Here is a 25,754-nt window from a genome sequence, read left to right as displayed (position 1 = left end):
AGCGGCACCGCCGCTGCAGTGGAGGGGCCCCCATGGCAGGGCGAATGGGACCAGGACAGGCCGGGGCGCAGTGGCCCAGGGACAGGGAGGCCAGGCCCCGGCGCTGCAGCCCGCACCGCCTCCCGCGACGGGGCGAGCGGGCGGCCGAGGCCCAGGCGGGGCGGGCGCCGTGGCGGCGAGCACGCGCTCGGAAGCCCGCTCCAGCGCCGGGGGCGGGGCCTGGGCGCGGGGCGGGGCCAGAGCAGGGCGGGCGCTCGGAAGCCCGCTCCAGCGCCGGGGGCGGGGCCTGGGCGCGGGGCGGGGCCAGAGCGGGGCGGGGCCCGGGCGTGCCCGGAAGCGCACGCCGGCCCCGCTCAGACCCCGCCCCGCGGCCGCGTGGCTGTGCGTCCCGGCTGTTGCCGATAAAGTTGTGCGAAGCTGAGCCGGCGGTGGCGGGTCACGTGGGCGGAACATGGCGGCCCCGGCGAGCGGCGGGGGCTCCGCGGTGTCGGTGCTGGCCCCGAACGGGCGGCGCCACACGGTGAAGGTGACGCCGAGCACCGTGCTGCTGCAGGTGCGGCCGCGGGCGGCGGGCGGCGGGCGGGGGGCGCTGCGCCGGCGCCCCTGCGGTTGGCTCCGGGGGGTCGCAGGGCGGTGCCGGGGCGGGGTTCGAGGCGGCCAATGAGCGGCCTCCTGGCACCGTGGGCCCGCCCCCTCCGCGCCCGGGTCGGGGGCTCCTGGCTCCTTGCGAGGCGGGGGCGGGGGCCGATCTGCAGCCCCCCGAGTCCGCGGCGCGCCCGAGCCAGCCTCCAGGGCCGCCGCCGCGTCCCCATCCCGTGTCCCCGGCCCGTGTCCCCATCGCGGCGCGTCCCCCGGCCGGTGTCCGCCGTGGCTGGGTGTGTCGGCCTTTGTGCCAGGAGGCTGACTTGCTGACTCACTCGCTGCACGTTCACCGGCAGCCGGTTGACCCCGAATCCGTGCCCTGAGAAATGTGTATTGGGCCCTGGTGTGTAGGGGACAGAGCACTAGGGTCTGCGGCGGGAGCCCCCACAGTGGGGTGGGGAGGGAGGCCTCTGTGCGGACCCAGAAGCGGGGCACCCAGAGCCAGCTTGAGCTGGCGGTATGGAGGTGGCTCTTGGGGAGGGGGTGAAGCCTGCGGCAGGGGCGCCCAAGTTTGGACTTTGTTCTCTGAGTGGGGGAGGGGTCTGGAGTGTGTGGGCTGACGTCGGTGGTGATGAGCTGCTGGGACTGGCCCGGAGGCCTGCAGAGCTGGGGTGCGAGGCAGGCCCAGTGAGGGCAGAGACAGTGAGCGAGATTCTCGGATGAGGTGCGTGGAGCTGTGGAGTGGACAAGCCACAAGGGGCTTTACTAGGCTTTGTCCAGCAGAACCAAGTGGCCCTCGGCCAGGTGGCCCGTCTCAGTGCTGCTGTGCCTGCCAGCCCAGCACCAAGGCCGGACACAGTGGCTCACATCCTGTCATCTCATCCATAGGTTCTGGAGGACACTTGCCAGCGGCAGGACTTCAACCCCAGTGAATATGATCTGAAGTGAGTTTGCTCTGGCCAGGCTTCTGTCCGGGTCTATCCACCCTCCTCCCCCAGGGCCCTGCTGAGGGGCTTAAACCTTCAGAGGGTTTATCTTCTCGTAGTTCTGGAGGCCAGGAGCCCCAGTCAAGGGGTTGCCGGACTGTGCTCTCCAGAGCTTTGGGGGAGGATCTTTCCCGCCTTCCAGCTTCCGGTGGCTCCAGGTGTCCCTTGGCGTGTGGCCACACCACCCCATCTCTGCCTCTTCACATGGCCTCTCCCTGTGTGTTGTGTGTTCTCTCTTCTCATCTCTCTTATACGCATCTGCCCTGATGCAGCATCATGTCATCTCAAGATCCTTACATCAGTTATATGCGCAAGTCCCTATTTCCAAGTAAAGTCTCAGTCACAAGTTCAGGGGGTTAGGACATGGGCGTATCTTTTCAGGGGCCCCATTCCACCCCATTGCACAGGGTTTTTGTGCCTTTGGTTGTATAATTTCCTGTGGGGCTCTGAGAGCAAGAGGAAGTGATCGTGGAGAAATGGGAAGCAACCTGCACCCGGTGGGACCCGGCGGCCTCTCAGGCCCTGGAGCTGCTTGCCTGGGTCTCTGCCTGTGGGAGTGTTTCCAGAGAGGGCATTGACCGGCTCTCATGGGTCTAGAGGAGAGGACTGGAACCCTGCCTTGGTGGGTATGGGCTTCTGTCCCCCAGAAGGAGCTTTTCACCGCAGTGGCATGTCTTCACAGAGTGGCCCTCCTCACTTTAGGAAGAGAGCAGCAGGCGTGGGAACCTGCTTTCTTGGACCTCTCCTGTGCTATGTTGCTCATGGGGCTTTGAAAAGAATCCTCACCTAAGGTTATTTTTCTGTTGATATTTTTCAGATAGAGTGGGAGGGAAACAGAGGAAAAAACATTGATGTGAGAGAGACACACCAACCAGTTGCCTCCTGTACGACCCCAACCAGAACCGGGGACCCAACCACAACCGAGACACGTTCATTTAACCAGAATTGAACCCATGACTCTGGTCCACGGACTGACGCTCCAACCACTGAGCCCAACCCTCCAGGGCTGCATGGGGCTTTTTACAGGGGAGATTCTGAAAGGAGATGCCCTCACGTCACCCCAGTTCTTCGCCTCCTGCATGACCTGCAAGAATTCCAGAGGCCCTGCTCAGTGCTGGGTTGTCCCCTGGTTTCCTGTCTCAGCCGAGGGCCCTCTCCTCCCCTCAGCCGCCTGAATCCTTGGCTGGTGCCTGGTTGGAGGTGTCACAGTGTCGGCTCTCTTGCAGTCTTACCGATCTTTCTGCTGTCTCACTGTCAGCTGTGTCTTGAACAGGGGTTTGAGCTGCAGAGTCTACTTACATGTGGGTGTTTTCCTTTTTTTTTATTAATTTGAGAGGGAGGAAGAAGAAAGAGAAACCTATTTGTTGTTGCACTCTTTATGCATCTATTGGTTGATTCTTGTATGTGCCCTGACCAGGGACTGAACCCACAATCTTGGAGTACTGGGATGATGCTCTAACCAACTGAAAACCACACATGGTTCGGCTGGTGTGGCTCAGTGGTTGAGCGTCGACCTTGCACCAAGAGGTCGCCGGTTCGATTCCCAGTCAGGGCACATGCCCAGGTTGTGGGCCCGATCCCCAGTGGGGGGCATGCAGGAGGCGGCCAATCGATGTTCTCTCTCATCGATGTTTCTGTCTCTCCCTCTCACTCCTCTCTCTCTGAAATCAATAAAGGAAAAAAATATTTAAAACAAAACACACGTGGCTGTTTTTCAGTACGTGCCTGTGCTGTTTCCCTTTGTGCCTGAGCACCTGCGGATGTGGAGAGCCGCTGTGTCGATCTGCGCCTTTCATAGAAGGGACTTGAGCATCTTTGGATTTTGGTATCTGTGGGGGTTCTGGACCCAATCCCCATCAGATTTAGAGGGACAACTATAGTTATGTTTTGGGGGAGTCAAAATTTATACACAGGATTTTCGACTGCACAGGTGTTGTTACCCCTAATTCCTTCGTTGTTCAAGGGCCAGCTGTAATTTGTTTAAAAGTGCTGCCACTACCGGGGAAGGCAGCCTCCCGTGTGTCCATGTGCCGGCGACGCCTTCCCCTCAGCAGGCTCCCATCCTTCCCTTGGTTTCTGCACAGATCCGCCGCCCTGTGTCCCCCAAGGACCTGGAGCTGGGTGAGCCTCCGGCCTGGTTATCAAAACCACCTCTTTTCCCTCTTCCAAACACCTGCGCCTTATAAGCTGCTCACAACCAGGTGGTCCAGGTTGTCTCCAGCAGCGTGCTGGCATCGGCCACCTGGTGACCTCTGTCCAGACCGCAGTCTCTCCCCAGAGCTGTAGTTTCCCCTGAATCCTGTCAGAAATAGAGCTCACGTCTGAGCTGTGTAAGTTCCCTGATTCACTCTCCTTGCAATTCGCTGGGTCCTCCACAGTCGGGGCCATGTGGTGGTGTTTTCACAGATGCAAGGGCAGAGTTTTTCTCAGACTAGTGCTCTGTAGGGTGAGCAGTGGTGGCTCTCGAGGGGGTCCTGGGAGCTGAGGAGGTGAGGAGAGGGAGCAAGGTCAGGAAGGCTCCGGGGTCGCCTCGCTCGACCCTCCTTGCCCACAGGTGAGGCCCTGTTTGGGTCTCCGAGTCCCTTCTCCCTCCATCCTGTCTCAGGAGCTGGGGCCTGACTCCTCGTGCAAGCTGGACATCAGGAGCTGCCTTTGTGGTCCCAGCTTTGCCTTTGGAGGTCCGGGCTGCCTGCTGGCTTTTCTCACCTGAGTTTCTTTTCTTTTTTTTTTTTTATTGACTTTAGAGAGAGAGGAAGGGAGAGGGAGAGAGAGACAGAAACATCGGTGAGAGAGAACATCGATTGGCCGCCTCCTGCATGCCTCCCACTGGGGACCAGGCCCACAACCTGGGCATGTGTCCTGACCAGGAATCGAGCTGGTGACCTCTTGGTGCAGGGTCGATGCTCAACTACTGAGCCACACCGGCCAGACTCACCCGAGTTTCTTGTGAAATAGGCTGAGTGTGGCCCAGCAGGGCAGGCTGCTGATAAAGACCCGGAGCGTCAGGCCCAGAGATCCCCCTCCTGCCTTCAGGTGTTTCCTGTCCTGACTCATCCAGTCTTTTTGTCCTCCCAGTTCCTTCTGAGAAAGCACCGTCTTGGACCTGGGAGCTCTGTGCATGGGGATCGGCAGAAGCTGTGGGCCACCCAGTTGCCGAGGGGTCCACGCTGGCCTCTTTCTGATCATTTGGGAGACTCAGGCTGCAGGGCCCTGTGCAGCTGCTGATGTGCAGGGTGTGGGCAGAGCCGAGGGCCGTTGCAGTGGGAAGGGCCTGGCTTTGCAAGCTGGGAATGGCAGTCTTAGCCTGCGCTCCTGCCTCCCAGCCACGGGCTGCCTGGCTCTCGGGGTGTGAGGCCCGTTGTTCTGCCTGCGATTCTCTTGAACCTTTGCTGCCTATCCTGGGGGTTATGGTCCTTCCTCAGTGGTGGCAGGAAGCAGGAGTGATGGGAGCTGGTCCCCTGGGAGAGTAAATGCCGTGGCCAGACCCCCTCGGGGTGCATCTGGTCGGTGGGTTTTCCCCTGCGTGGTGCCCATGCTCAGCCGAGCTCCCTGCTCTTCCTTCAGCAGACCCGCTGCCGCCAGGGATGCACATCTTCGGGCCTGTCCTGTTCTCCCAGGTGCCGGGCACGGGCCAGGCTGTGTGGACCTGTGGACAGCTGTGGGCTGTGGTCTGTGTTGCAGGTTTCAGAGGAGTGTGCTCGACCTCTCTCTGCAGTGGAGGTTCGCCAACCTGCCCAATAATGCCAAGCTGGAGATGGTGCCTGCATCCCGCAGCCGCGTGGGGCCTGAGAACACGGTAGGTGCCGGGCAGGTGGCGGTGCTGCTCCTGGCCCTTTCCTGCAGGCCTTGGACTTGGGGAGGCCGCACCGGCCGGGCGGCTGGGGCTGGGCAGGGCGCGTCCCAGACCCAACGGCCTGCTCTGGGTCAGGCAGAGCCACTTTCTGCTTCGGCGATTGGAACGAAACTTTGTTCTTGGTGCTGAGGTGACTGCGAGGGGTCGTTGTGCTGCGCTCATCTCAGCGTGTGCGTGGCATTTGCCTTGTCTGACGGTTCTGGGCATGAAGCTGTCATGCATGTCAGAGCCTGCAGGGCTCGGTGTGGCCTCCAGTGCAGCCTCTGTTTGGGAGGAGTCCCAGGCCTCTCCGACTCGCCTCGTTGGGACCAGAGCCCATCTTCCCCCTCGGCCCCCAGACTTCTACCCGCGCGGCAGTGTGAAGGTCCAGGGAGCCAGGGAAACCGGCCACAGAGAGCTGCCCTCTGTGCCCGCTGGCCCTGCCATTACCGCGAGGCTGCTCGTCCCTGGAAGGACAGGGATGCTCTCCCGAGCCCACCAGGCGTCAGGCCGAGGGGACTGACCCTAACACCCCTTTCCCACTCCAGCTACAGTTCTCAAACCTCGTGAGGAAGGGACTCTGACTTCCCTTGGTGGGGTTGGGATCTTAACGTAGATGTGCACTGGAAGACGAGGCCTCGGCCCTGCAGCAGGCCTCGCTGTGACTCAGATGCGCAGGCCACGCGGGGTGGCGCTCGGGGCCGGACACCCTGTGGGTTAGTGCGCTCCGGTGCGTTGCCTCCCTTGCGGGTTACAGATGTGTCCCAGGTAAGGATGTGATTGTTACAAATGGACTTAGGAAAGCAACGTGCTCGTTAATGAAGAAAGCTCATAGGACACAACGTACTACCTTCCATGGCTGCGCAACGAAGCGCCCCAAACCTGGCAGCTCGGGACACGGCATGGCCGCAGCGCCGGTCCCCGTGCACCCCAAGACCCTGGGGCCCTCCGCCCATGGGAGTCAGCCCTGGTGCAGGGCGCGGTGCTGCCCCCCCAGCCTCCCTGTCTCGCTCCCCAGGTTCGCATCGCTCTGCAGCTGGATGACGGCTCCCGCTTACAGGACACTTTTTGCTCAGGCCAGACGCTCTGGGAGCTTCTCAGCCGTTTCCCGCAGACCAGGCAAGTGTTGGGGTGGTTCTGGCTGTGCCCGCCGCTGCGGTCCTGGCGTAGGGACCGGCCAGAGGTGAGCTGCTGTTCGTCAGCCGTGCCCAGCAGGTGCTGGTCGCCAGCAACACGTCTTCCCGACGGGCTCTCCTGGCACGACTGCCAGGCTGCCCTCCTGGCGCCCTGTGAGGGCCCGAGAGCCCCGAGCAGCAGGGGAGGTGCGGGTGCCGGCCCTCGCCGCTGATGCTTGCGGTGGGAGACCCGTATCGTGAGCATGCGTTGTTTAAAAAGTAAGGTTTGTTGACGGTGACAGATGTGTGTCGGTTTCTGCTGCGTGGTGAACAGTTCCAACTTTGCCCCTTGAGTTTTGGTGTCTCGTGAGATGGAAGTCTTTGAAAGACCTCAACCCCCGTGTGAGGAGTGAACCAGAGGCAGGGGGTGCAGGCCCCATGGTGGGGTCACCTCCTGGAAAAGATCAGGAAGTTCCTCTGCTGATGGGCAGGGAGCCTGGGCGCCAGCTAAAGCAAACAGGAGAGAAGCTGGGTCCTCTGTGGAAAAGGGCTCTGGGACACCCTGCTGCAGAGACCGCAAGGGTCCCCCGTGGGGAGAGGGTGGTGATGCGCAGGGCCTGGTCCTCGGGTGCAGGCGAGGAGGAACCAGCGGAGGACGCTGCTGAGGGTTCTCCTGGGGACGTTCAGGGTCCACACGAGCCCTGCAGGACGGGCCAGCTGCTGTTCTGTGCTTCAGATGTAGTTCAGGAAGCAGCAGGGCCGTGGAGACCCCTCCGGGAGGAAAGGCTCGGAGGAGGCGCCGGGACACGTCTGTGGAGCGGGAGCCCCGGCCCAGGCAGACAGCTGTGTGAGCGCGTGTCCGTCATCCACACAGGAGTGTTGTGCCCAGTCACCTGCACATTTCTCCCTAGAAATTCCCTTTGCGTCTCCGCGGCGTGCAGGCTGATTGTGTGGGGGCTGTTCATTTGTGCACCCAGCCACCAATTCTGTCTGTTGCTCCACAGCCAGCCGGAGGTCTGTGTACCCCAGTTCCCTCCGAGGGAATTCTAGAGGCAGAATTGCTGGGCCAGCAGTGAGGGGCATCTCTCCATTTCAGCTCCAAAAGCCCAGCCTTTCCCCGGAAGTTCGGCACAGCTCACGACCATGCGCTGGGTTCCCACGGCACGGGCAGGCGGCAGGAGGATGGCCAGGCGCCTGAGTGGCTGTGGTGTCGTGCTGGGGCTGGCGGAGCTGTTCAGCTGCCTGTACTGCGAAGACCCCACTGGCAGGGCCCTGAGTCCAGGTCCCCACAGGAGGGGCACGCAGGGAGCTGGTTCCCTCACCTGATGCTCGGGGGAAGAGACGAGCGTCCCAGAGCATGGTGTGTAGGTCTTGTGGGAGCCATCGGAGGTGAGCGGGGCACCGGGTCCACCTTTGCTCAGGGATCAGGGTGAGTGTGGTCCAGCCCTGACCACCGCCTCTGGGGCTACTAAATGGCCAGTTGACATGCCATGTGGGCCACACGTGCGGGCGCAGAGGTGGTAAAGAATTTTGTAATAGCCACATCAAAGGAAAGTAAAAGCATAGGCAGTTAACTTTAGGAACTTGGTTAACTTGACTTGCTATATCCAAAATATTACCCTATGAACATGTTATCAAAAAGAAAGATGAGATAGCTGTGTTCTCTGTCATAGGAGGTCTTTGAAATCTGCATGTGTCCCACCTGGACCAGGTCCTCCTTGGGCCAGCTGTCCCCCCAGAGCTCAGGACCGCAGGGGCTGCTGGCTGCCTCGAGTGGCTGGGCCTGCGCTGCAGTCCGCTGCTGCTTGGGTGTCTGCAGCAGGGAGGGCAAGAGGCCGGGGCCCTGGGGGTGCTGCCCCCAGGTGCCATTTCCCGAGGTCCTGGGCCCCTCTTCTCCCAGCCTAATTTCACGGCCCAGCCTGTGGCTCTGTCTCAGCACTTCATCCCACCCGGCGTAGAATCGGGGTCTGAGTGTCCCTAGGCAGGGTGGGCACGTGAGACACTCCCCGGCGGTCGCACTGAGGTGTGTTTGTGTGCTCACCGCAGGGCTTTGCAGGTGCCAGAGACGTAGGTGCCAGGGTACCCACTCAGCTCGCAGGCAGCCCCTTCCCTTGGGACGGCCAGAGGCTCCTCTCTTCTCGGAACTGTCCCTGCGCAGTCTTCCTCGGGGGGCCGGCTCTGCGGGCCTTGACCTCCTCGCTCCCCCGTCTCTTTCTTCGTGGCTGGGCTCAGTGGTGGTGGCATGAGTCACCTGCCCCTCAGGACGCGGCCTCACCGGAGGGGGCCTCCCTGGCAGCAGGAGCCCTCTGAGCCTGCGGGGCTCGGGGTAGTCTTGTGATTCTGGTATGCGCAGTGCAGTGGTGCCAGCTGTGACCTGGTTAGGTCCCAACAGGTGACATAGACAGAAGAGGCCCCAACACCTGGTTTGCCCCAGCCGGCCAGCGTGGGCCACAGCCCACACCGTGGGGATAACGTGCTTTGTGGTGAGTGAAGAACCGTCAGCAGGACCTCTGCCCTAGAGTCGCCCTGCCCCGCCCGGCTGTCCGACCAGGGAGCATGTCAGCTGGCAGTGGACCGTCCTGCGTGTGCGGGGTGGTGTCTGGGCGGGGCAGCAGGTGGGCACCATGGGAGTTCTGCATGACGCCTGGTTTCTGCCTGGGTCCGGGGCACAGGGCTCTTCAGGAAGCTCAGCTCAGCTTCTTGGAGACATTTGGGACCTTAGTGAGGGTGCGTGAGGGGCGGCTCCTCCATGAACTGGAATGTCCCCTGGGTCCACTGTCCTGGTCTGGAGAGAACTCTGCTAATTGGCCAGGAAGGTCTGGAAGTGATTGCGGCCGCCCCTCCCCTCGCGTGTTTACAGGCGTCTCCCTCAGATCCACTCGGAATCCGATCCCTCTGGAGGAGCCGCACATCAAAGCCGGGCTGGCGTTTGATGTCCAGAGGCCTCCGCAGGCAGGAGGCAGCAGCTCTCAGCCCTGCTTGTGATTTGTGGTCCTGCTGGCACTGGGTCCCTGGGGAAGGCAGGCCAGCCGCGCTCGGTGCTGCGGGCTCTTGTGCTTTCCTGAGGCCTGGGGTCACCGGGTCCTGGTGGCTGGTCCCAGGCCCTTTGGGGTATGCCCTGACCCACTGTTGCTCTGGTTGAGGCGATCAGCTCGGGCCTCCTGCTTCCTGTGGGAACCTCGGGAGGCGACAAGGCGGGCAGTGCCAGGCCTCGGGCAGAGGCAGGGCTGAGCCTCCCCCAGGCTCTGGACTGCGGTCTTAGGCCTCTGCAACTCACACAAGCAAAAACTGACGCAGACGAGAAGCGGGCAGAACCCACTCCAGAGCCACACGGAGGACCTGGCTATGGTCTCAGCAGCCGAGTGTGCATGGTGCAGTCAGCCGGAGGCCCTGCGGCTTCCGGTGCCCAGCGCAGCTCTCTTGTCCTCTGTCCCAGCTGCGTCCACCTGGGCACTTGAGCCACGAGGCCATGAGACAGTGCAGCACTGTGCGGCCTGAGGTCACCACAGGCTTCCTGCTCTGTGGGCCGGGCCTCCGGGACTCGCCCTCTGGAAGAGAGGGTCTAGCTGATGATTGTATGTCAGGAAGTGCAGGAGGGAACTTCCCTCCATGGTCACAAGCTCCAGAGCCAGGACTTGGCCAGCTTGCAGCCCGTTCATAATCTGGTAGTTGGTGCAGGCCTGGGTAGTACGAGCTGGTGTCATTGGGCACTGCGCAGGTGCATGCATGAGCGTGTGCGCATGAGTGTGCATGAGCGTGTGCGAGTGCACGAGTGTGTGCACGTGAGTGTACGAGCGTGTGTGCATGTGACCACGTAGGTGCACATGCATGTGCATGTGCACCTGTGCATGTGATTGTGTGCATGTGGGTGTGCCCTTGCATGCCTGCCACCTTTCAGACCTGTCCACCTGTGCTTCTGGGGGCTGCTCTGTCCCATCTTGGGGTCTGGCTTATGAGGGGGGAGGATCTCAGTGGCCAGTCTGGTGTGGGAAGTGCCTGCTGCTGTCTTACCATAGAACATGGACTCCAGGTAAGACTGAGGACCATCCAGTCCTCGGTGACCTGGTGACCTGGTGACAGTGTGAGGGTTGTGGTGTAGGGGCACTGACCATGTTTGCGGTTCCCAGACGATGGAGAGCACATCCTGGTGTTTCCTGCCCCTTTGCCCTGTGCAGTCTCCGTGCCCAGCCTTTGTGTAGCTCTGGGCGGAGGTGCTCAGACAGCCCAGGGGCACCAGCTTCGGGAGCCCTGCATGGCCTTTGGTTTTGCTTTTCTTGTTTATTGGGGACAGTGATTTTGGTGGCCCAGAGAGCCCTCTGCGTGTCCCTGTCCTGCTTGACCATGTAGGCGTCTGGACATGGTTCACGAGGAGGCACCAGAGCACCCTCCTCAGGTCACCCACACTGGGTGCAGGCATCAGGTGCGGTCCCAGCCTGAGGCTCCTGGGGAAGACCTCAGCCCTGGTTGTCCCGGCGTTGCCCGCGGCATCTGGGCCGAGGGGATAGCACTTGGGGACCTTGGCCTCTGTCCTCAGAGTCACTTAGTGGGTTTGTGCCCCAAGCTGCTCCTGGCACTTGGGTCAGTGACCCTCCTGGAGGGTAGCCTCAGATAAAAGCCCAGGTCACAGCCCCCAAGACGCTCATTGCTGACCTGGGCCCAGCTGACGGGGACCCAGGCTTGTCCCCTGCACTCTGAGCCTGAGGCCGGAGGCCAGTGGGAGACCCCCAGGCTGTGTGCTGGTGGCCCCTGGGGGCCTCTGTGGTGCTGTGGGGTTCCCAGGGTGTGTCCACACACCAGCGGCCAGCCTGTGATGTCCTTCTTTGTCCTGCAGGGCGTGTCTGGAGCAATCATGGGAGGCCAGTCCGGTCTGCGTGTACATGAGGGATGAGGTAGGCGCTTGACCCCACCCGCCTGGCCTGGGCCCTCCGCCTGGTCCCCTCGCCATGCGGCCCAGCCCGGTTCCGATCTGGAAGACGCTCCCTCTCCTCCCTGGGCGCGGAGCTCTGAGCTCGGGGCTCTGAGCTCGGGGTGTCGTGGACGGCAGGCTCGCTGCCGGGCTGACCGCGGCCGCGGCGCCCACCCCGCCCTCAGCGCCTGTTTGTTTTCTCAGCTTCTCAGAGCCCGAGAGTCACGAAAGTGGTTTCATTTTAATAAATATTTGCTTTGCTCCGTTTTGATCTTTTTCAAAACCGAGTACAGCATGGTGCAGGCCCAGCCTGGCAGAGGCCCTGCCTGTCCCCGCCCTCCTGCCCGTGACGGGGACCCTCCTGGCTCTCGGTCCCCTGGCTCACAGGGGCTTTTTGTTTCAACCTTGGCTGGGTGCCCTTTCCTGGCCTGGGGTGGCCACTGTCCCCGTGGAGCCCCGGGAGGCCTTGGTGTGGGTGAAACACGCCCATGAAGGCTGTGAGGGGAAGAGACCTGGGGGGACATGTCCTCACTCAGAGGAGTCGGGCACCTGGACCCACATGAGGGCCATCATGGTCCGTGCAGCGCTCAGAGGGCGGGTCAGGTGGCCAGGTGTGGCTCACACAAGCCTGAGCGCTGCCTGCCCAGGCCTCAGATGGGTGGGGCCAGGGGACAAACCCGACCGGGAACGAATGCTCAGGTGCAGGTTGGGGTAAGGGAGGCTGGACCTCAGCTCAGGAGCTGGCTGGGGAACCCGTGGAGTCAGTGCCCAGGCTGGGGGCGGCCAGGGAGGTGGGCCAGGCAGGTGGGCAGGACCCATGATGCCTTCCCCCCGGTCAGCTCGAAGTGTTGGCCCAAGCCAGGCAGGAGAGCTTTGTCAGCGAGGGGTCAGCAGAGGCCCTGGCATCCCTGTCCTGTTCTCCCCCACAGGTGGCTGGCAGAGCTGCCCTTCAGAGCACGACGCTGCAGTCCCTGGGCCTCAGCGGGGGCAGCGCCATCATCAGGTGGGGCCTCCGAGCCGTGTTTGGTGAAAGAAATGAGGTCTCAAAGGGCAGGGGTGGGAAGTGTGGAAAAGTGAAGAATACATGGCCCCGTGGCCCTGACCCCTTGATCTGAGGCCACTACTGGGGTTTCCCACCTGTGGGTGGGTGATGGGGGTCATGAGACACATGCTGAGACCCATGTGTGGAGTTTCACCCTCTTTTTGGACCCCTCAGGTTTGCCATGAGGCAGTGTGACTCGGCCGTCCAGCAGGAGCCCGGGGTCTCCTGGAGCAAAAGCCCAGGCAGCCCGACCCCTTCCCTGTCGGCTGAGCAGGCAGCCGGCAGCCCTCTGCTGCCCCTGGACTCTGCCGGGCTCAGCCGGGGCGACGTGAGCCGTCAGGACGAAGTGGGTGCCCAGGAGAAGCAGATCCCCAAGGAGCCCATCCCTGGCCCCTTTGTGCCTTTTTCTGGAGGGGGACAGCGCCTGGGGGGCCCCTGCGGGTCTGCGAGGTGTCTGATGTCACCATCAGCCAAACTGCCCAAGACCTTCTCCAGCCCTGGAGGCCCCTCCAAGCCAAAGAAGTCAAGGCCCCTACCGGAGCCGGAGCCGGTAAGCGGTGAGCTGGGTACTGGGGGTCCTTCCTCCTGACCTCTTGGCCCGTCAGCCTGAGGGTGGTAGGCTTGTTGGGTGTGATTTCATCTCAGAAACGATCTTTTGGTTTTGTTCTGTCTTAAATTAACTTCATTGAGGCACAATTTTAGCTGTAGTGTGATGGGTTTTGACGAACTTGCAGCTCTGCCTGGGTGTGGGGACTGACTCTCCTGTCCCAGGTGGCGCCTTAGCCCGTTGTCCTCTGCCTGGGTTGCTGGTTTCGACGTGAGGTAGCTGGGGCCTTGACTGTCCCCACGCAGGCCCATGACGAGAGGCCAAGCCGGGCACGCGTCTGCGTCTGGTGCCTCAGCCCGCCGCCCTCCCGTGCGCCAGCTCCCGAGGTGCCGCCGCGGCCTGGACGCCACTGCCGCAGTGAGCGGGGCCGTTTGCGGGCAGCGTGTCGCCTTCTTGACGCCAGGCCAGTCTTTGAGCACCTCCGGCTCACTGGCCACCCACTTGTTTCTGAACCTCACAGCCACCTCCACGGACGTCCACCCCTCTGCTCCCCGGATCACATACTGACCTGAGCGCTGGATGGTGCCCCGAATTTTGGGTCATGCTGAGCAGGCAGTGATGGGTCAGGGAGTGGGGCCCCAGAGTGATGGGACCTCCAGGCGCACCACCTGGGGGACTGTCCGTGTCTGCTGGCACAGCCCTGAGGCCACCCCTGGTCGTTTGTGGGTCAGGCTGGCCTGCCCAGGCCCTGCTCCGGCCTCAGCCATGCGGGAGTTCCCGGGAGGGAAGGCGGCTGGGCCACCTGTCGGCTCAGCTCTCCCCGGGTGGCGATGCCAGACTTGCTCCTTGGCGCACCTCTGGGACTTTCTTCGGCTGGGTTTTCACGAGTCACCCAGCAGGTGTCCACGGCGTCTGGGGACAGGCAGTATGGTTGTCGTTGACTCAGAGGCTGCACTTGTGGGGTCCCTCTGAGTGCTTCCTTGGAGCTCACAGACCCACCTCCCGTTATCTATGAAAGCTCATCGCAATGCCCTGGGCACCTTGGGCTCCTGGGCAGCCCCAGGCTCCCTGCCTCCTTGGCCGTGCACCCGAGTCCAGCTTAGCGGGCCTCTGCCCAGCCTCTGGCTGGCACTGACTCGAAGCACTGGAACGCGAGAAAGAGACCTTACTGTAGGCCAGTCTGGCTTTCCAGCCTGGGCCGTGCGTGTCACCTGTGCAGGTGTGTGTGGGTGTTGCCCTGAGACGCTGCTGCTGTGTCTGTGCCCAGGGCTCGGCCTCGCGCCCTCCTGTGCCCTCCCTTCAGCCGGAGTGGCACCATCCCTGCTCCCTGTCCTGCGCGCACACGAGAGCCAGTCGGGCTTCCGGTGATGAGGAGGATCTACTGCTGGGAAAGTCCCTCGCAAGCCCCCTTCCCAGGTGGGGAGAGCCATGGCATCCTGGGGGGCCACAGGGACGTTGTGAGCCAGCCCCCGGTGCCGGCGCTTGTGCCACATGCTGGTGGTTCACACGGCCTTGCTGGGCCGCTCGTCCCTGTGGATGCTGCGTCTGTCTCCTTCCCTCCCTGAGTCTTTCTTGCTCTCTGATGTCTGTTGAATAGCACCTGTTGCAGTGGGCGTCCTTGCTCTGATTCTGACCTTGGAGAGCGCAACCTGCCGTTTGTCTACAAAGGATCATTGGAGCTGTGAAAAGCTTTTACCAAGTTAGGAGCTCCTGTTCTTACATTTCTGAGGTTTTCTTTAATCATAAGTAGGTGTTGAGCTTCACAAACTGCTTTTCCTGCGTCAGAGTATCTGCTTCTCTCGCGTCCTTCATGTGTCCGCCTGGCAGGGTCTGGGAGGCCCGGCGAGCTGGCATTCCGGGGGCAGTCCGGGTTCCGTGTGTTTCCTTCTCAGCTGCACGGTTGGCCTGGTTCGCTCATGTTTCGGTTCGTAGTGAAGTGCACTGCTGAGGTCGCAGTGTGAGACCGTCCGCCTGCGCTGCCTCCTCTGGAACCCTCCTCACTCCTGCCTCCAGGTCGCGCCCCTGGGAGGCTGGAGGGTCAGCACCTGTTCCTGCTGGGGTTCGGTGTGGCGTGGAGCCAGGGCCCCTGCAAAGAGCAGACAGCCGGGCTCACTCCTGCTCCTGCACCATCCTTGGTGCCCTGCTCAGTGGACGGAGGGCCGAGCCAGCCCTGAGTCCTAGGAACGTTTTATCCTGGGGGGTGGCAGTGGTGTCCCGGCTTTTGGGGGTGTTGCTGGCTCCTGTGCTGATGTTTGGGCCACATTAGAAGCTAGTGTGCATCTCCACACTCATGGTATTTGTCACCTGGGCCCAGAATCAGTGGCCAAAAGCACACCCATGTGGTGGGTTGAGCGGTGTGGGGGCCCTGACTCCCTCTGGGCCTGCTTTCCTGGGGGCCCCTGGATTTGGGGGCCAGACACTGGGGCCAAGACTGGCTCTCTCCCAACCTAAAGGTGCGGGAGTTGCATGGAGTGCGGCCCTAGCTCTCTGTGTCTCTTGGAACCTGCTGAGGGCCCCATGGGCACCTGGGGGTGGCCAGGGCTTGTGCTGGCCGGTAGGTAGCTGTCGGGCCCAGGGTCCCAGTACCTCCCCAGCACTGACCCGGCCCAGCAGGAGGGGCCGCCTGCCGCCAGCAGCGCCGCCTTTGATCTGGGAGCCCGGCAGCTGGCTGTGGCGGCCCGGCCCCCACCGCCCCACGCCTCCTGCCACTGACAGCCGCACACCAGGGCCGGCCCGCCACATGGTGTCTGCCTTGTGTCCCTTCTCAGTGTCGGGGGAGGGGAGAGGGAACAAAACAGAACTTTTGGGGGAACTTCAAAGGTACACTTTAGTAATCAAAAAGAGCTCCCAAGTTTCCCATTAATGTTCAGCCTGTGTGTGGTTTTTGGATTTAAATAAAGAGTCAAAAGAGACAGGATAAAATATAGGCAGGTCCTCGGCTGAGGCCCGGGATGGTTCACAGACCCGGGCGGCTCCTGCCTTTGATGTCAGAACATTAATTATTAGAAGGTAGTTAACTGGCCATCAGAACCGGGCTCCGGGAGATGCTGGGGCTGCTGGCGGCCCCTGGCCTGTCCTTTGAAGTCCTTCCCCGGCCCGGGAGGCCACCCCGCAGCTCTGCACGCTGGGCAGCCATCCCAGCAGGCGCCCCACGCAGCTGGCACAGGGCACGTGGTCAGAGGCCTGGTCCCCTGGGCAGGACTGCGCCTGACAGTGGTCCCCCTGTGCCTGTCACCCTCCGGGGGGGGGCTCCCCTTCCTCCCAAGACCTGGACTGGACACTTCCTGGCGCCTCAGACGGCCTCAGGGTGGGTGTCAGTCTCGTCTCTGGCCATCCTGCTTCCTGGTTTATGGGCAGGGGCCTGGGAGGAACTGGTCATATGGAGAGCGGTTTCCCTGGCTGCCTGGCTGCCCTCTCCGCCCTGGGCATCTGCCCACGACGTCCCTCCAGGAGCAAACCCCACGGCCCCTCAGCTGCAGGCCAGGGTGCGGCATGAGCCTGTCCCCGCTGTGCCCTGTCCGCTTTGCAGACGCCCCAGGCCCCAGCCGAAGCCCCGCCACTGGGTCCGCTGGCAGACAGGGCAGCACTTCTGGGAGCGGTGGCAAGCAGGTGCCCTCCAGCTGTCTGTCCTGCTGTGTCTCAGCCAGACTGGACTCGGGGACAGACGGGGCCCAGCCTGCCAGCTGCAGTGGGGAATGGGGTGCACGGCACTCCTGAAACCTCCGAGCTGCCTGCACGGGGCCGAGGCCTCCCGCAGGTGGGCGGGGTCCTGGTTGGCGGGCCCTGTCCCGAGTGGGCTCAAAGGGCCCTCTGCAGGGTTAGCGCCCCTTTGGTCCAGGGCGTGCATCCGCCCCGAACTTGCTGACCTCTGGCTGTGCCGCCCTGGCTCCCCAGGGGCAGCTGTCAGGCCTGTGGGTGAGGAGCCCAGCCTTCACTGCAGTTCTTCGGGGACTCATTCCTTACCCACGCGATGCCCGGCCACGCTGCGGGCATGTGGGCATGCCCTCCCATCGTTCCGCCGCCCTCCCTCTTCTTTTAAACTCTCCTTTCCTCTGCTCCAGAGAGGGGCAGGCCCAGTGCTGGCCAGGCTGCGGGGCCTGCGTCTCTGCGAGCCAGTGTCCGGGCTCGGTGTCGGGCGGCCCCACCCGGAGCTGCCACAGCCCGCACGGCCGCCCGCCTGCGTGCCAGGGACTGCGGTGGGTCCACCCTGGCGCTCCCTCCAGGGGCGGCTGGCTCGGGAGTGACTCGGGAGGTTTGGCCGCTGTCCCTCGTGCAGTGATTCAGTGCAGCTCCGGGCCTCCAGGGGAAACGCTTTGCATTCCCTCTTACCCGACCATTGTCGGGGGCCGTCTGGCTGTGGGAGCGGCAGGGAAGGGAACAGAACCCTCCCAAGGAAGCTGGAAAGTCTGGGCTTGAGGTCACCTCCAAATAGTTTCTGCATTTTTTCTTGGGGTGTCATCACGTTCTGGAAAATCACTGTCAAGAAGATGAACCCTCAGAGGGCAGCGAGGCCTCTTCCGCCACGAGGGGCCCTGTGCCCAAATGGGCTCAGCCACTTGTGTGGCAGCTGCGGAGTGTCCCCCGACTGTCCGGAGACTTCAGGCCCACGTCTCGGCTGATGCCCGGCCGCTGGTCCTCTCTGTGTCCAGCACTGCGTGTGCTGTGGGGCTGAGGTGGCCAGGGCTCTCATGCCTTGTTCCCTCTGGGTCCCCTCCACGGCCTGTTCTGTGTGGCAGGGACTCTTTCTGAGGGTCCTGGTGGCTGTCCACAGCTCCCCACCTCTGAGTGGCCTGGTGTCAGTCTCGTGTTTGTCTGGTGCTGGCCCGTCACCCTGGGCCTCCCGGGCCCCTGGTCACTGTCCTCGAGCTGCAGCAGCCGCCCGCCACTGGGGTGGACCTGCAGATTCAGGCTGTAGAGGGCCGTTGTTAGGACGGCCGAGAAGGCTCTGGGCCCCATCATTCAGAGCCTACAACCTGGCCAGTGGCCCTGGGCACGAGATGTGAGGTTCATCTCGGGCCCCTTCCTGGACCCCGGGGCCATGGCCTCGGTCGTACTCGGGAGCTCACCCCATGCTCAGCACGTGGCTTCCCTCACGACTGCCACCTTGTGCGTTCTTTTTCCTAATGACGTCTCAGCCCAGACCTCTGCTCCCCATCCAAAAACATCTGCACACCCTCCTCGGATGGGAGCCATTGGTGACACCTGCCTGAGACCAGGGGACGGCCAAGGCAGGGACAGCACACGCAGCCAGAGTGCGGCTGGGCAGGGCCAGGGCTTGGCCTGGAGATACCAGCTTGGCCGCCTCTGCCCAGCGTGAGGCCTGTGGCCCTTTTCAAACCAGGAGGAGCTGCCAACCAACCGCCCCCCTCACCTCCCGTCCCGGCAGTGGAAAGCCAAGGTGAAGGTGTGAAGCCCAGCTGTTCCTTGTCCTTTGGTCACGTGGTGGCATTTCCTGCAGCCCAGGCACTGATGTCACATTGTCTTGTGGGACAGAGCCTGCCTGGGGCCATGTCGTGTCAGCAGCTCTGGGACTTGGCTGTACCCTGGAAGTACCGCAGGGACGGCGAGGCCAGAGTGGCCGCGTGCTCCCCGGCCGTGTCTGGGTTGGGGCCCACCGCCAGGTCGGGCTCAGCTCGAGGCCATGGCCGCATTCGCCCCGTTGCCACGTTCTCAGGGTGATGCATTGCCGGGGCCTCCTGCTGGAGCACCGGGCTTGGCATTGTGCGCACGGCCATCCACGCCCTGCCCTGCCCCCCAGGAGCCCGTGCTCAGCCCTGCTGGAATGCAGGCGCCGTGGCTGTGGGGGGCAGCCGGCGCCTGGCATCTTGTTATAAAAAGCTCTGGCGTAGAACTGCCTGTGGCGGCTGCAGGAAGGTTGTGGCTTTGAAGGGGCAGCCCCCAGGGGCCTTGGCCAGCCACCTAAGGGCTCTGCTGCCCAGGCCTGAGCCAGCCCTTCCTGGCCACTGCGCCACAGCACCCTGAGCCCAGAGGGGCTTCCTAACAGCCCAGGGCGAGCACGTGACCTGGCCATGTGCTTGGTGACTGGGACTTGCCAGAGTGCAATCCAGGCTTTGGTGTGGCTGGGGAAGGGCCGCCTGGAGACACCTGCAGGTGCACTGGGGCGGCAGGTCCCCGCATGCTGAGCAGCATGGGCCTGGCTGTCCCCAGGGCCAAGAGTCTGACCTTGAGCGCTGGTGGGGCTGTGGCCAGGCCGGCTGCACGGGAGGCTGCGGGAAGGGATGGTCAGAGGAGTGTGTTCCCAGAGCCTCCAAGCCCATCCTGGTCCTGGGCGGGAGGCAGAAGGTGGGCCTGCCATGCCGCAGCGGGGGTGGGGCAGTGCGGGGCGCAGGGTCAGAGGGCAGCTTCCCGGCGGCCCCTCTGGGAGGGAGGACAGGACCTGGTGTGAACACCCAGCAGGCCGCAGTGGCCTCAGCGCAGAGGTGCCGGCTCGGCTCGTGCATCACCGCCCGGAGGCGCCACACGCAGAGCAAGCCCTGCCTTGTAATTTCCGCCGACCTTGCTGCCAATTAGGAGTGACGCTGCCCCTTCCTGTGTCCCCAGGGTGGGCAGACGCAGGGCCAGGCTGCTCCCCTGGGGAGGGTAGGTGGGTCAGCTTGGCTGTGGGGCCAGCGGCTGGCAGGTTTTTGCCAAACCTCTAATTTGGGGGCTGCCACTTCCCCTGCCCCTCCCTTGGAGCCCTGACGTGGCCTGGACCAGGGCACTGCTCCCGAGGCTCCGAGGACCCTGATGGCAGGCAGCTCCCACGAAGACAGGAAGTGAGCGAAGGCAGCTGGGTGGCCGAGTCTCCCAGCAGGGACTGAGCCGAGACCCCAGGGCGGGCAGGAGGGAGGCCGAGGTCCCACACAGCCTGCTGTCCACGCCCCCCTGGGGACCTGCCCTGGCCACGGGCCTGACTCGGTGGGCACCTGGGACCTGCATCAACCAATTCTGCCCAGCAGCCGGTAGACCGGGACCCGGTGGTGTGCCACCCTGACCTGGAGGAGCTGCTCCAGGCCTGGCCCGAAGAGCTGCCTGACCAGTTCTTCGAGGTGACCGTGGATGACGTGCGAAGACGCTTGGCCCAGCTCAAGAGTGAGCGGTGGGTGTGCCCCGCCCCTCTGTCCCCTGCTTCACGACAGGCCCAGCGCCCACGCTCTGCAGCCCTCGGAGGGTGGGGGTCCAGGCAGGGGCTGCCTAGTCCTGTCTGCAAGCTCGTGTGGGGCCTCCACTCTGGCTGGGGAGACCCTGGACCTTCACCCACTCTTTCCACAGGAAGCGCTTGGAAGAAGCCCCTTTAGTGACCAAGGCCTTCAAGGAGGCTCAGATGAAGGAGAAGCTGGAGCGATACCCTAAGGTACAGGGGTGGGGGGGCGGGAGCTGAGCTGGTCCTCACCTGTGCCCACACAGCCCTGGTCACTACAGACCCAGTCAGCCTCGCCACTTTACGATGAAAACAAGGTCCATGTGTTTTACACGTGCTCCGGGGGGTCTCGACTGGGCCTCACATCCAGCCCCGGGGCCAGCGAGCTGCGGGCACAGCTCGGCCAGGAGTGTGGTGGGGTAGCAAATGCAAGGGGCCGCCCGCCCTAGTCCTGGTGTCGGCCCTGCCGGGGTCCTGGCCATGTGGCCCCAGGGTGCAGCTGCCTCCCTGCACCTAGGCAGGGCCTGCTGTCCTGACACCCACTTGTCCCGCTAGGTGGTCCTGAGGGTCCTGTTCCCTGACCGACACATCCTGCAGGGCTTCTTCCGCCCCAGTGAGACAGGTGAGAGGTCTCACCGGGCGTCCCGGGGGGCTGTGGCCTCTGAGCCCCCTGGCTCCTTCACAGCTGTGGGACTGGCCATCCGGCTCCTGGCTCAGGGAGGCAGAGGTTTTGGGTTGGCGGCAGTGGGCTCTGAGCTTTCAGAGTGCCCTGGTGACAGGCCACACACACCCGTTTGCTCTGGACACAGGGCCACCCAGAGGGAGGTGGGCCCATAGCTCCCCACACCCAGAAGCAGGGTCTCTGGCCTGGGGCTGCAGCTCACCTGAAGGAAAGCACCAATTTCCCCAATTCTGGGCAGGGTGAGAGGCCTAGAATTGGGGAAATGGTGCTTTCATGGTCCGGTGGAGCGTCGGTACTGTGGAAGGAACAAGCCTGAGTTCCTGCCCCTGGGGCTGGGGATCGCCTGAGGGTGGGCCGTGTCTCAGATGCCCAAGCCTGAGGAGGTCGGGCTCTCCAGGGCTGGTGGCAGGGCCGGGCCAGCCAGGGGGCCGGGCCTGGGGAAGGGCCTTGCCCCTCCGTGCAGCGGGCAGCGCTGGGCGCATCGGGTGAGGCCTGCGCCCTGTCCTTCCTCCTCAGTGGGGGACCTGCGGGACTTCGTGAAGAGCCACCTGGGGAACCCCGAGCTGCCCTTCCACCTGTGTAAGTGCTGCCCCCAGACCTGCTTGCGCCTCCGCCTCCCCATCGGGACGGTGTGGGCCGCTCTCCAAGCACCAGTCCGGGACCGTTGCCCCGACTCGGTGCCTGTGCCCTCTGCTGCCAGCCTGCCTCCCGGGGTCTGGGAGCTGTGTGGATGGGGGCGCTGGCCAGCCTTGGCTGGCACCTGGGTGGTGAGAGCTGGGGTACCTGCTGGGGCCTGCCCCCCCAGTCCCCTCACCTGGGTTTTACCACAGCAGAGAGGTGGGCAGGGGGCTGTGGGCTCTCGGGCAGTCTTCCCTGGGGACCAGTGAGGGGTGAGGGGCGAGGCCTTCCTCACAGACAGGTCTCTCCACAGTCATCACTCCTCCGAAAACCACCCTGGAGGACCACACGCTGACCCTCTTCCAGGTACTGGCTGCCGGGGGTGGGGGGGGTTGGACTGCTGGGGCGTCCCTGCAAGGCAGGGCCAATGTCAGCGGGCTCACAACCCTGTGGGAAGGGCCTGGAGGGTGCAGGGTGCCTCTGGAGTTGGGCCTGGGGCTGCTGAGGCTCCTGGCCTGGGTCTGAGCAGAGGGACCCAGAGGCAGGGCAGCTGGGACAGTTCCTGAAGGGTCAAGTGTCAGAGCCTCACTGTGGGTGGCTGCTGCCCAGGAGGCCCTGGGTGCTGGCTGCTGGGCAGGTGTGGCCCCTGCTCCTGGGTCTGCTGCCGGCCTTTTCCCTGCCCCTGCCTCCCTGCTGGGCCCTCCCTCCTGGCAGCCTCCTGCCCGACCCCCTGCTGGCCCCAGAGTCCTGGTGAGGCTGAGGAGTGTTGATCCCGCGCCCTGCTGGGCCGCCTTCCAGGGCTGGGAGGCATGTCCTGTCCCTTCGCCTGGGAGGGCAGCCTGGGGCCTCCCCAGCCCCGGGCCTAATGGTTTCCTCTTCAAAGTCTCCTCAGATATTTTAATTGCTAACAGAGGCCAGCCCTTGTTAAGTGGCCTGCAGGCCCTGCGAGGTCTGAGCTGGGGCTGCCTGGCTGTGGGGCGATGGGACAAGACCAGGCAGGGAGCTGGATGCTAACCAAGGAACGGAGCCCGGCCCCCTCCTCGCCCCTCAGCCCGGGAGCCCCGGAGGCGCTGGGCTCCTTCCTCCACGCCCGCCGCCCAGCCAGCCTGTCGACACACTGGGCTTGGAAGGTGCTTTGAGACGGGACCAGCTCCCAGACCCCCAATCAGGAGCCCTGGTGCTGCCTGTCCCGCCCACTCGGCCTCATTCCTGCGACACTGCCCAGCTACCAGCAGCCGTCTCCTTTCATCCGGCAGCCTGGCTGGAGCTGCGGGGCCTCCATGAGGGGCGGTGGCCCTGCCCGAGATCAGAGCTGGCAGGGCCCAGGGAAGGGAGCCTCCCGCCCCCTCGGCGAGCGCGGAAGCCCAGCTTTCATGTCCCTGGCAGGGCTGGACTCCGGCTGCCGGCGGCCCGGGGCGGCCCGTGTTCTAGGGGCAGCTCCGGGTGGGTGGGGGACGGCAGCCCAGCTGCCCCTCTTGGCTGCTGGACCAGGGTGTGGGGGAGGCCGGGGTGTGGGGGAGGCAGGCAGTGGGCAGAGGCCCCTGTGCCTGGCGGCAGACCTGCTTCCTGGGCCTGAGCCCGTGGTGCTGGAGCTGCCCCTGCTCCGTCTCGGCCCAAGACCTGCCACAATCCGGGGGACCCCCAGCCTGAGCAGAGGGGTGGTCCCAGTCCTCTGTGCAATTTGGCTGGGAGCCCAGAAACACAGACCAGTGAGGGGGCCTCTGGCAGGTGCCGAGGGGAGTGACCCTTCCAGGCTTCAAGGCCTGCAGCCCCCAGGTGACCCTGCCCCACGGGTGGGCTTGGACCAGGCCCCATGCCAGGGATGTGCTCCCACGCGGGGCTGTGAGGTGGTCCCAGCATCTGGTGGCTCCACTGAGGCTGGGCCTGGCCGCCCTGGGAAGGGCGGGGCACTCTCCTCCCCGCGCCCCCTTCCTGCTTCCTGGGCACCGCTGACGTAGCCACAAGCCTGGATCAGGCATCACAGCCTCGTCTGTGTCCTTCAGTGTGGCTGTGGTCTCAGCGTTCCTAGGCCTGGCCCTGAAGCTTCTCATGAATACCCCACCTCGACTCCCAGGGTTCGGAGTTCAAGCCGTGCTCAGCTGGCAGGTGTGGCCCCTTGCATGAGGGCTAGGACCCAGCCTCCGGGGGAAGCTTTGGGACCGCAGCCACGGTCTTCGGGTGCAGGAGTTGGTGGGGCTGGTTGCAGGTTGGGACACTGGGGCTCAGGCTGTCACCTGCAGCTCTAGCTCTGCACCAGGGGCTTGTCTGGGCTGGGTGACCCAGCCCTGTCCCGCACCTGTGCACGTGGGGTCAGCCCCTGAGCAGAAACCCCTTGCCACCACCCTCACAGGTGGGGGCTTAGGAGAGGCACAGTTTCTGGACTCCCAGGCAGGGGACACCCTGGTGCAGAGCCTGCCTGTCAGAGGGGCACATGCTGTCTCAGCCAGGGCACCCAAGCCTGGCGCTCAGGGTCGTGGCTGTGCTCAGGCAGCAGACCAGGGGGCCTCTGACCCTGGGCTCCCGGGCAGCCGAGGGCCCTCCCAGCAGTCTCCTTCTAGTTCCTCAGTGGGCCTGGGTGCTTCTCTCCACCTAAGGGCGGCCCCTCCCCAGGCTCTTTGTACTTCAGGCAACACGGCTGGGGGAGGGGAGGGCAGGGCGCTCAGAGTAAGAGCTGGTGGCACCCTTGCCTCATGCTCCCCCGACCTCCCTCCCCCACTCCCCTCCACGCAGTTCTGACCTGTGGGCTCACTGCAGCCCCTCCTGGAGCAGGCACCCAGCCTGACTGCTTACTGCGTCCCCAGAACTGGCACGGTGGGAAGAGGTACCAGATGCCTGTGCCACCCTGGCCAGTTTGGCTCGCGGTTAGAGCCCTGGCCTGTGGTCCGATTTCTGGTCAAGGGCACGTACTCGGGTTGCAGGTCTGATCCCAGTTCCAGTCAGGGTCGGACAGGGGGCAAGCAGTCGGTGTCTCTCACATCAGTGTTTCTCTCTCTCTCCTTTCCACTCTATCTAAATATCAGTGGAAAATGTCCTCAGGTGAGGATTAACAAAAATTTTTAAAAATAAGTAAAGTAGCCCGGCCACTGTGGCTCAGTGGTTGAGTGTCAACCCTGCACCAAGAGGTCGCTGGTTCGATTCAGTCAGGGCACATGCCCAGGTTGTAGGCTGATCCCCAGTGGGGGGACGTGCAGGAGGCGGCACTCGATGTTCTGTCTCGTCGATGTTCCTCTCCTTCTCCCTTCCTCTCTCTAAAGTCAATGAAGAAAAAATCACAAAATGAAGCGAAGCACTGCACACAGCACAGGGGCTTCCTGCCCGGCGGGAGCTGGGCGCTGGCCCTTGCTCCCACGTTCGAGGGCAGGCCTGGCTTGCAGGAGCCCTGGGGGCTGGGCAGCAGCCTGCGGCGGTTGGAGGGGCTGGTGAGGGCCTCCAGGCGCAGCTCCCACAAGGCCACCATGGGAGTGGGGTGCAGCCCACCCTGCCAGTCTCTGCCCACAGTGCCCACCTGGCCCCTGAGCTCCCCACTGCCCTTCCTGCAGGCAAACCTCTTCCCTGCTGCTCTGGTGCACTTTGGAGCTGAGGAGCCAACAGGTGAGTGGGGGCCCTTCGCTCTGCTCCCCACCACCAGCCCCCAGCATCCCAGAGCGGGGACTTTCTGTGGGTCTGAAAGGGAGACCTGTGGCTTGTTCCCCGTGTATATACACTGCCCCTGGGGGCTACAGGACAGCCACCTGCCCGGGCCGGGCCCCTTCCTCCTCCTCCATGGCCTAAGGGTGGGCTGGGCCTCCTGTAGATGTCTACCTGGAGCCGAGGCTGCTGGAACACACCGTCCCCCCATCTGCAGCTGATGTGCTGGCGACCAGGCGAGTACCTGGGCTAGACGGGAGTGCCGGGTGGGAGCACCCACACTGCAGTGCTCACAGCCCTCTGCCTCTGCCTTCCCCCAGGTGCATGTCCAGGGCCGCTGTGCCCCCACCCCTGCTGCCAGCCCCCGGCCCCATGCCCCTTGAGTTGGAGACAGCTGCTGAGGAGGGTGCAGTGGGGCCCCCTGAGCCCAGCCCTGGGACAGCCCAGCCCTTGAGGAGGGATCTGGGCAAGGTGCCCAAATGGCTGAAGCTGCCAGGTACTGTGGGGGCAGCTGGGCTGAGAGGGGCTGCTGGCGGGAGCCCAGGGCCCCAGGTCATCCTGGTATGTTGATTACAGCCAGCAAGAGGTGAGAGCCACCAGCTGGAGGTGCCCACTTGGCCAGTGACAGGACCCCTCCCCACCCTGAGTGTGAATAAAGACTCCAGCATCTCCGAGA

The 25,754-nt window shown here is 63.7% G+C and overlaps 1 protein-coding gene across 3 annotated transcripts; it reads left to right on the top strand.

The window, feature by feature from the left end:
* The first annotated feature begins 451 nt into the window (after window positions 1–451).
* ASPSCR1 (ASPSCR1 tether for SLC2A4, UBX domain containing) lies at window positions 452–25,754 on the top strand. Of its 3 annotated transcripts, none has more exons than XM_036269652.1 (16): window positions 452–553; window positions 1,471–1,526; window positions 5,250–5,364; window positions 6,419–6,519; window positions 11,347–11,404; window positions 12,351–12,424; window positions 12,638–13,013; window positions 19,970–20,109; window positions 20,283–20,364; window positions 20,707–20,773; window positions 21,350–21,412; window positions 21,765–21,817; window positions 24,991–25,042; window positions 25,245–25,314; window positions 25,399–25,574; window positions 25,655–25,754. In XM_036269652.1, exons 1-16 carry the CDS (start codon window positions 452–454, stop codon window positions 25,666–25,668), a joined length of 1,599 nt encoding a protein of 532 aa, XP_036125545.1. In that variant the 3' UTR covers window positions 25,669–25,754. The 3 variants fall into 3 exon arrangements, with proteins under 3 accessions (XP_036125545.1, XP_036125547.1, XP_036125546.1); XM_036269653.1 differs by lacking the exon at window positions 452–553 and adding an exon at window positions 971–985; XM_036269654.1 differs by lacking the exon at window positions 1,471–1,526 and having other exon boundaries at window positions 496–553.

The sequence above is a fragment of the Molossus molossus genome, unplaced genomic scaffold (assembly GCF_014108415.1).
Source record: "Molossus molossus isolate mMolMol1 unplaced genomic scaffold, mMolMol1.p scaffold_m16_p_19, whole genome shotgun sequence".
NCBI classification, from domain to species: Eukaryota; Metazoa; Chordata; class Mammalia; order Chiroptera; family Molossidae; genus Molossus; species Molossus molossus.
Note: the sequence above shows the minus strand (reverse complement) of the source record. Positions and strands in the feature narration are given on the sequence as shown.